Below are 10,037 nucleotides of genomic sequence, written 5' to 3'. Positions count from 1 at the left end.
GCCCATGAAGAAAACACAGATACACCTAGGACCCTGAAAAGATTGCCTACCTACTGCAGACAAAGCTATATTGTGTTGCTCATTTCATGGTTAACTACAATGCAAACTGTTTTCCTTCTGTCTTCAATTTCATATTTCAATTTATTGCGGCATGGTTTTTATTGTATTGGGCAAATGTCTAACTCAGGCTGGTTGTGTTGTACTACAATTCCTTCTCAGCTAGGGTGTGCTGCAAGTTGTAGCCCAACACCTCTGGAGGACAGCAGCTTGGAAAAGGCTGGTCCAATCTGTCACATGAAAGGGTTCTGTTGGCTTTGCTTGTGATGAAGTAGACTGGTGGCTATGAAGGCTCATGCTGCACAAAACCAAGTGTTCTCCATTTATTTCTGAGCTTACTCTTTTGTCATTGCTATTAAATAATGACACTTTCTTGGTTAGGGTTAGGGTTAGGCTAGTTAGAGGTGGATACTGGTGGCCACTGAATGTTTACTAGAAACAGTTGTTAAAGTAAAACTGAATGTTCACCTTCCTCTACTGGACAGATCTGTATTTCCCTGTGAGATGGAAGTTCAAGTCCCACTCTGTTCAGCTGACAGACATCAGCATTCTTAATTCTAGAGCTAAAGAAGCAACACTCTTACAAGACGATCATGTACTACAATATCACCCAGATGTGTTAAGAGCTTAACCCATTTAAATTCACTGGCTTCTTCTGGACTGAATCCCTTTCAAGTCCTGCATTCACTAGGAAGTTTATGTGAATAACAAGCATTTTTATTTTATTTTATTATGCAGACCTTGACATCAGCTATTTCCTACTCAGGCTTCAATCTTTTACCTGTTTAGAAAGGCATGCTTTAGCTCTATGGTTTTGAGAGAGGACTATTGATCAGGTTTTAAAAACATGGATGTCTAAGCTTTTACTGTATTTCTATTAAACTAGGGTTTCATTTCAAATCAGATTTGTAAAACAACAACAGATTTTTAAAAATAAAATCTCAGTTGATTAAGAACCAATTTTACAATTTTGCCTATTTGGAAGCTGCTATGATCAGGGCTAGGGCACTAGAATCCTCATTCCTGATCATGTGAGCTACTGAATTCACTTTTCTTTTCCTTTACATAGGGCCACAGTTTCCTATTCCTAATATGTTTTTATTCTTTTCTCCCTAAAAAGTCTTTTCTTTACTTGGCCTGGTATATGACCATGTCAGTCCTTGGTCATTACAACAACTTTTTCTTTGCTGCTCATCTCCTTGACATAGCAATGGGATTCAAAACACTGCGAACTATTCTGTCATCAGTGACCCACAATGGGAAACAGGTAATGCTCCTTTTTCTAGTGTTAGCTGTGCAAACAAAACCATGCCATCCTTTAAAATCGGGCAGACAAAGAGGAATAATCCTATAATACCAAAGAAAATAAATAAAGGGGAAATACATTCATCATATTTCTTTTTTTAAAAACCAGGGAAATATATGTATTGCACTTGCAATTCTGTTGTTGCCTTACTAGTTCTAAGAAAGACACAGGGTATTCGCATAGGAGCAACTAAAATGCTTTGGGCAACACAATCCTCTCTGTATTTTTTCATAACTAAATACAGCTGTTTGCAGCAGGCCTCATTCTGTAGTTTAGATGTTTACAATTGCAGCAATACAATGCCATCTTACATATGCCTATTCAGACATAAGTACAATTGCATTCAAAAGAAATTAATCTCAGAATTACACCTTTACAATATATTGTATCTTCTCTGATGTAGAATAATATTTAATTAAGTGTACTCCTGATAATTTTGTTTGTTTTTAGTCTGAGGGAAACTGAAACACTTTGTTACTTACTCAAACACCTAATTTCTGTTTACCTGTTCAGGTAATGATTTACATTATTAGACACTTCAGAAAACTTCAGCATCTGTAGTATTTGCATGGAAAGTTAGTCAATCATTTCTCCATAGTTCTTCATAAACATATGTGGTATATTCCTAACATGTCTCATGTCTCTTACTTTTTAGCTTGTGCTGACAGTGGGGTTACTGGCTGTGGTAGTTTACCTATACACAGTGGTTGCCTTCAATTTTTTCCGCAAATTCTACAATAAGAGTGAAGATGGAGATATGCCAGATATGAAATGTGATGATATGTTAACGGTATATCTTACTTTTGTTCACCTTCTTTTATACAGTTACTATAGTTATTGATCTCTTTTATATCATAGTTCTCTGTGTGACTACTGTAAAACACAATGGTTTAAGAAAAGGCAAGTTCTATTGTTATAAATTGATGGGCGCTGCATGTCTGTCCGGTTTGTCCTTGTTGGACAAACAGCAGTGCAGTGTCAGTTTAAACTAAGTCACAGATGTGTCCAATGTCCTCTTCTAATGAGTGCTTGAAGAGGGAAAAGAAGGTGCACTATGTTGTGGTGAAGTATTTCACCTCAAATTTTTGGAGATTTGAAGGGTAGAAGAAAAAAATGCCCGAATAATAGCATGATACTGTATGTTGGGTGGGAGGGTCTATTTAGTCTATTGGGCGGGAGGGTCTATTTAGTCAGATGTGCCATTAGGAAGCAGCAGAGGACTTAATTTATTTTCTATTCATTATAAAGTTTTTAACATTTTTGTAGGAGGGCATTCCCACATTGCCAGGCTGCTGATTGCAACTTTGCCACCATATGAAGGAGATCATGAAGCACTTTTGAAAGAAAAGTATATGGAAGCCTCTGCCACCGTATCTCATAATAGATAACCCTCCACTTCCAGACCAAATAGTTTTACCCTCCCAGCTTTCATAATGCTCAGTAAGTGATGGGGCAAGGGAGCACTAAACGAGCCTCATGCCTGAGGCTTGAGCAGATTCTTAAGGAAAGTGCAAAACTAATTTGGCATTACATCCAACCACCAGAATTCTCCAGAACTTCTCTCAAGAGGGTGAGGCACTTACTCCATTCCCTCAGGTTGATGCACATTCCCACAGTTTTTGAACCCACACTGCCAGAAATGAACGGACAGTCATGTAACAGGGAGATTATTCCCTCCGGCATTTTTTAAATGTTAAAAAATTTACAGTTTTACAATATTAGTATCTTCTCATGTTCTTATAGTGCTACATGTTTCACATGTATGTGGGAGTGCGTGCAGGTGGTGGAATTGGTGATGAAATCGAAGATCCAGCAGGCGATGAGTATGAAATCTATCGAATCATCTTTGACATTACTTTTTTCTTCTTTGTAATAGTTATTCTACTAGCTATTATACAAGGTATGTATTCGTTGTTTTTCAGTCATAATTGCCAAAATCACCCTTTCTCTAACTGAAATCTCATGCTTCCCCCACACCCGGCAATGAAAAGCTGGGGTAAAATATGCCATCCAACTTATGAAATATATAAATTGCCTGCATCTGATAAATTTGCTTATGTTAAGAGACTGTTTTAAGCAACTAAAGTGCCGTTTAAGTCTTCGAGAAGGAATTTTCTCAGCTATGTAGAAGGCTTTTTAATATTAAAAATCATCTAGTTCAGCAGAGGGAAATCAATGCTTTTCTTACTCCATTGTCTCTTTGTGAAAAGAGAAGCTGATTTAGATGCAGGTACCTTCCCTGTATGAAGCTATATTTTTTCCTGTACAAAAATCTTTGTGGACTGAATAAAAATTCAAAGAGACTTTTTAGAGTGAGGTTCTAAAAATAAGGAATGGCTGGAAAAGATTTTACATATCCAATGCATGTCTTTGTCAGAGAGGACAAAAGAGCAAAGAAGCAAAATGGGCTGTCTTGCTTGCATGGAGTAGACATGACAAGGGTTCTCAACTTTTAAGCTTTAAATCTATTCTAGAGAATTTCGTCATCCACATAATTATGAAAAGACCTTGGACAGAAGGACAGTTTTCCTCCATCTATGTTTTCTTTTGCTTAAATGTTTTGTATGTGGTTACCAACTTGTGCAAACTGTTAGAAAAGTACTTTTTTCTTTAAACAAAGCAAAACAAAAAACTGCTGTTACTTTGTTATCTTTTATGTGGTCTAGGATTAACTATACTAGCAAACTCATAGGGTATTGCTTGGAAAACAGTATTTCTTTGAATGTAATTATTATGCAGAATGCATCACTTAGCCCTCTTAAATAACTTCCAAAGGATCCATGCTTCCGTATCCCTTATCTGGTGACTAACCTTCCAAGGGATCCATGGTTCAGTTAAGAAATCCTCATCACAAATGAGGGTTTCTTATCTGAAGTCCTTGGAGACTTACCTGAGCTTGTCTGGTAATGTTCTTACATACAGGACTGGAATAATGCATCTTACTCAGCAGTCTGTCCTGGGAAACCCAGACTGAAGCAAAAGCATGGAGAGCAATTAAAACAATCCACGTTCTTTCAGGTGAAGGAAAAGTGGGGCTTTGCCTTAGTTTCCTTTTTCAAAAGCCTCCAGCACAGCATTAGTAGGGCTTGGATTCTCTACTATTTCTTTCATGCTTCCCAGGACACTTACACGAACATGCCAGCATACTTCCCAGAGGCACTCCTTAATCTCAGAACATAACTGCTTGAGAATTCCTCACTTAGCTGCAGCCAGGAAGAATCCTCTGAACTCTTCAAAAGGAGGACAGTAATAATTGGCAATCTGTTTTACCAACTAGGGAGCCTAAATGTAAGCAATTTGGTCTCTGACAGACCTGGGCGAAACTATCCACCTAGAATAATATATCTTCTTGTGGGTAAGGGATATAAAATGAAATTGTACAGATTTTTCTACTCACAAAGAAAAGGATTTGTAAGGTCAAGTTTCCATCTGTGAGATGGCAGAATCTTCTCTTGGCAAATGCTGTAAATGCTTCAACATTGTTGAAAGTGGTCCCAAACATGGACAACCCTGCCATACTCCCTTACATGAAGGGATGTTCTATGCAGGGGTTTAACACAACTGTATGCCAGAAGAGTCAAGGCTGAATTCCCAGAATTTTCAATAAGTATCAGTCTCAAATGGCACAGTACAAAGTACAATACAACATACAAAGTACAATTAAAGAAGATTTATTGTTCATAATCAGGTTGTTGTACTTCCCACGTAAAAAACCATTGTTAGGCCACACCTATCCTGGAAGCTCCCACAAAAACACAGGCACTAGCTCTGCTTCTACCAGATCTCTACTCTTGCAAGATACTTCAGGATATTGCACAGCTGGTCCATGCCCACCATCGTCTGCCTTCCATGTGTCTACAAGATAAATTCCAGCATCTTCATTCTGTCCTTTTGCTGTAGCAAATTTCCTGTTTCCTTGTATTTATATTCTTGGCTCTTAAGTGATTTATTTCTTTTTCCCTTTTACTAAGCCATGCCCCATTACTTCTGTTGAGCTCCATTTAATGGGAAGCAAGTATGCTAAGAATAGGAATAATGAAAAGGATGATGCCTCTGGACATTGTCACATAAAGCATCCTTTAGCGATTAAGATTTGTACTCCATGTGCAAGTATCTAGTGGGGTGGAAGAGGGGGTTTAAAGTCCAAATACAATTATTGCAGCCCTGCCTGTTTGAAGAAGCAGCAGTTTTTAGGATTTTTAAATTAAAAAAGTAAAATAATGTGAAACTTGCTGCCACCTCATTTATCATAGTAAATAATCTGCCCTCCAATATTAGACTTGCTCCCCACAAACCCCCAAAGTGGCCACTCAAAAATGTGTTTTCAGCCCCCCCAAAAAACTTACATGCTTTGGGTCTCCTGCAGAGCATGGTGACATCAATGTATGGACAACAGTTGTGTCTACAATCACTTAGAAGCTGATTTGAGACTTGAATGTATGTAACGTAGGTTTGCTTGCTTGAATCTCTAGCCATAAGAATGTTTTCAAAATATGGGGCACTCCATACTCAAGTATATATCTACAAGTTTAGCACTGTATTTTTAGGGTTCTGATTTGACAGGTTCTGTCATAATGCAGTGCTTAAATGTTTACTGTAGCACCTTGTCTGTTACCAGGTTTAATTATTGATGCATTTGGAGAATTACGAGATCAGCAAGAACAAGTTAAAGAAGACATGGAGGTAATAGATGTCAGCCCTCTCTTCACTATCCATATCATATTTCTGTGAAATATTTCTTAATCTAGGGGAGGGAAAATAAATGGCCAGGAAGTAATTTTCCTCTGTGGGATCATATAAGATGTCTGCCTATTGGAAACCATAGTAGCCTGCTTGACCACCTGATGCAAACCTCCAACCCCACCTTCTCTGTTCTTCATTAAAAGTGAGGGATGATCTTTTTTATTCCCTTGACACCTAGTATGCCAGACAGAAGCAGACTCTGAAAATGTTGGTGTCAACTCTGTCTGGCAACACTTTTGCTATGCAGTACAGCTAGTGTCGAAGGTGTCAGGTACTGTTCCCTTCCACTTAATGCAGCAGCAGCAGGAAGGGAAGAGGGACCTTAGTTTAGGAAGACTGGGTGGGGTTGAGGATAGAATAAATTGGGTTTTTTCCTGGTTTAGATTTTAATCTGAACTGAAGAATTACAAGGTTATAATAATTGCTTCATATTTGAGTTAATTATTATGAGCCCCTGAGGTTCTTATTTGAAAGCCTGCAAATACACACTTTATATTTTATAGTGCAGGGCTGAATCACATCTTTGAATGCTTCCTTGTATCAAATATCTCCTGCCAGTGTAAAGCAAACCTATTAAGGAGTGGATTCTATCTTAGCCTTTTGCTGGCACGTTAGTCCTCCATATGCAAGGACATTTTTGATACAGAGGACTCAACCATACAATCAGCAGTCTGCCTGCCTGACATTTGCAATATGAAGTGGTAAATCCTGGTACAGAATGTTCAGTTAATCCAAAATAGGCAGACATATTATGTTTTGGTGCTACCACAATTGTATTTGTATATATTGCTTCCTTACAAAGAACTATACGGGTCAGCCATGAATGTGTACTTTGGTGGCTTTGGCTCAGAGTGTTGGACATCTTCAAGCTTATTTGCCAGGACAGTCATAGACACTTTTGTTCTGTCTTCTAAAGCAGTGGCTTTCAACCATTTTACACTTGGGAACCGGCAAAAATAGGAAAATTGTTTCAGGAACCACTGAGACAGAAATAAAAAGCATTCAGTGAGGGTGTTCAAGGATAGGCTAGACATGCACATGGTAGGTGAGTGGAGCCAGCTGGAGCCAGGGGTCAGACTGGATGGCCAAGGAGCTCCCTTCTGACTCGCTCTGTTTCTATGTTTCTGATATAGCATTTTGGGTGTTAGTTTTTAAATATTTTAGAAAAAAATCATTTTTGGTACTATAACAAGAAACTGAGCAGTAGAAATGCTAATAAAAGAATAAAATATTGAGATTAAATGTAACTGAATACAACTGAAATTTTTAGAGAGGAGTATGTAATTCAAATAAGGCTACTGCAAAATCTCTTTTCAAGAATACTTGATCAAAATTGTACAATTGTTGTTGTTAGTCATGAAGTCATGTCCGACCCATTGCGACCCCATGGACAACATTCCTCCAGGCCTCCCTGTCCTCCAACATCCCCCGGAGTCCACTCAAGCTCACACCAACTGCTTCAGTGACTCCATCTAGCCACCTCATCCTCTGCCATCCCCTTCTTCTTTTGCCATCTATTTTCCCAGCATTAGACTCTTCTCCAGTGAGTCCTTCCTTCTCATTAGGTGGCCAAAGTATTTGAGTTTCATCTTCAGGATCTGGCCTTCTAAAGAGAAGTCGGGGTTGATCTCCTCTAGGACTGATTGGTTTGGTTGCCTTGCAGTACAAGGGACTCGCAGGAGTCTCCTCCAGCACCACAATTCAAAGGCTTCAGTTCTTCAGCGCTCAGCCTTCCTTATGGTCCAGCTTTCACAGCCATACATTGCAACTGGGAAAACCATAGCCTTGACTGTACGCACTTTTGTTGGCAGGAGGATATCTCTGCTTTTTAGTATGCTGTCTAGATTTGCCATAGCTTTCCTCCCCAGGAGCAAGCGTCTTTTAGTTTCTTGGCAGCAGCCCCCATCCGCAGTGATTTTGGAGGCCAGGAAAATAAAATCTGTCACTACCTCCATTTCCTCCCCATCTATTTGCCAGGAAGTGATAGGACCGGATGCCATGATCTTAGTTTTCTTAATGTTGAGTTTCAAGCCAACTTTTGCAGTCTCCTCCTTCACCCGCATCAAGAGGCTCTTAGTTCCTCTTTATTTTCTGCCATTAGAGTGGTATCATCTGCATATCTGAGCTTGTGAATATTTCTCCCAGCGATCTTAATTCCAATTTGTGATTTGTCTAGCCCCACCTTTCTCATGATGTGCTCTGCATATAAGTTAAATAGACAGGGTGACAGTATACAGCCTTGCCGAACTCCTTTCTCAATTTTGAACCAATCAGTGGTTCTGTGTCCAGTTCTCACTGTTGCTTCTTGACCTGCATATGGGTTTCTCAAGAGACAGATAAGATGGTCTGGTACTCCCATGTCTTTAAGAACTTGCCACAGTTTGTTGTGATTCACACATTCGAAGGCTTAGCATAGTCAATGAAACAGAAGTAGATGTTTTTCTGGAACTCCCTAGCTTTCTCCATGATCCAGTGTATGTTGGCAATTTGATCTCTAGTTCATCTGCCTCTCCGAAATCCTGCCTGAACTTCTGGTAGTTCTCAGTCCACATACTGCTGGAGCCTAGCTTGTAGGATTTTGAGCATAACTTTGCTAGCATGTGAAATGACTGCAATGGTGCAGTAGTTTGAACATTCCTTGGCATTGCCCTTCTTTGGGATCAGAATGTAAACTGACCTTTTCCAATCCTATGGCCACTGTTGAGTTTTCCAAATTTGTTGGCATATTGAGTGTAGCACTTTTACTACATCGTCTTTTAGGATTTTGAATAGCTCAGCTGGAATACTGTCACCTTCACTAGCTTTGTTGTTGCTCAGACTTCCTAAGGCCCATTTGACTTCACATTCCAGGATGTCTTGCTTGAGATCAGTAACCACCCCATCATGGTTAACAGGGATGTTAAGCTCTGTCTTGTATCGTTCCTCTGTGTAATCTTGCCACCTCTTCTTAAACTCTTCTGCTTCTGTTAAGTCCCTGCCTTTTTGGTCCTTTATCATGCCCATCTTTGCATGAAATGTTCCCTTCATATCTCCAATTTTCTTGAAGAGCTCTCTAGTCTTCCCATTCTATTGTTTTCTTCTATTTCTTTACACTGTTCATTTAAGAAGGCATTCTTATCTCTTCTAGCTATTCTCTAGAATTCTGCATTCAATTGGGTGTATCTTTCTCTTTCTCCCTTGCCTTTTGCTTCCCTTCTTTCCTCAGCTATTTGTAAAGCTTCCTCAGATAGCCATTTTGCTTTCTTGCATTTCTTTTTCTTTAGGATGGTTTTAGTTGCTACCTCTTGTACAATTTTGCAAACCTCTGTCCATAGTTCTTCAGGCACCTGTCTGTCAGATCTAATTCCTTAAATCTATTTGTCACCTCTACTGTATATTCATCAGGAATATGATTTATGTCATACCTGAGTGGCCTAGTGCTTTTTCCTACTTACTTCAATTTAAGCCTAAATTTTGCAACAAGAAGCTCATGATCTGAGCCACAGTCAGGTCCTGGTCTTGTTTCTTCTGACTGTATAGAGCTTCTCCATCTTTGGCTGCAGAGCACATAGTTGATCTGATTTTTTTTTGTTGCCTGTCTGGTGATGTCCATGTGTAGAGTTGTCTCTTGGATTGTTGGAAAAGAGTGTTTGCTATGACCATCATATTCTCGTGACAAAATTCTACCACCCTGTGCCCTGCTTCATTTTGTATTCCAAGGCCAAACTTGTCTGTTATTCCAGTTATCTTTTGGCTTCCTACTTTAGCATTCCAATCCCCCATGATGATAAGGACATCATTTTTTGGTGTTAATTCTAGAAGGTGTTGTAGGCCTTCATAGAACTGGTCAACTTCAGCCTCTTCAGCATCAGTGGTTGGGGCATAGACTTGGACTACTGTGATGTTGAATGGTTTGCCTTGGATTCGAACTGAGATCATTCTGTCATTTTGG

General features: G+C 39.3%; 1 protein-coding gene across 10 annotated transcripts in view; it reads left to right on the top strand.

The window, feature by feature from the left end:
- Window positions 1-10,037, top strand: part of RYR2 (ryanodine receptor 2) — a 373,600-nt gene that overhangs the window by 358,026 nt on the left and 5,537 nt on the right. For all 10 annotated transcript variants that reach the window (XM_044419812.1, XM_044419847.1, XM_044419795.1 and 7 more), the window contains 4 exons: window positions 1,178-1,324; window positions 2,019-2,153; window positions 3,107-3,263; window positions 5,982-6,046. In XM_044419812.1, coding sequence (XP_044275747.1) covers window positions 1,178-1,324; window positions 2,019-2,153; window positions 3,107-3,263; window positions 5,982-6,046 — 504 coding nt within the window. The remainder of the gene's footprint in view (window positions 1-1,177; window positions 1,325-2,018; window positions 2,154-3,106; window positions 3,264-5,981; window positions 6,047-10,037) is intronic.

Source organism: Varanus komodoensis, unplaced genomic scaffold (genome assembly GCF_004798865.1).
Source record: "Varanus komodoensis strain SLA01 unplaced genomic scaffold, ASM479886v1 scaffold1, whole genome shotgun sequence".
In the NCBI taxonomy this organism is placed as follows: Eukaryota; Metazoa; Chordata; class Lepidosauria; order Squamata; family Varanidae; genus Varanus; species Varanus komodoensis.
Note: the sequence above shows the minus strand (reverse complement) of the source record. Positions and strands in the feature narration are given on the sequence as shown.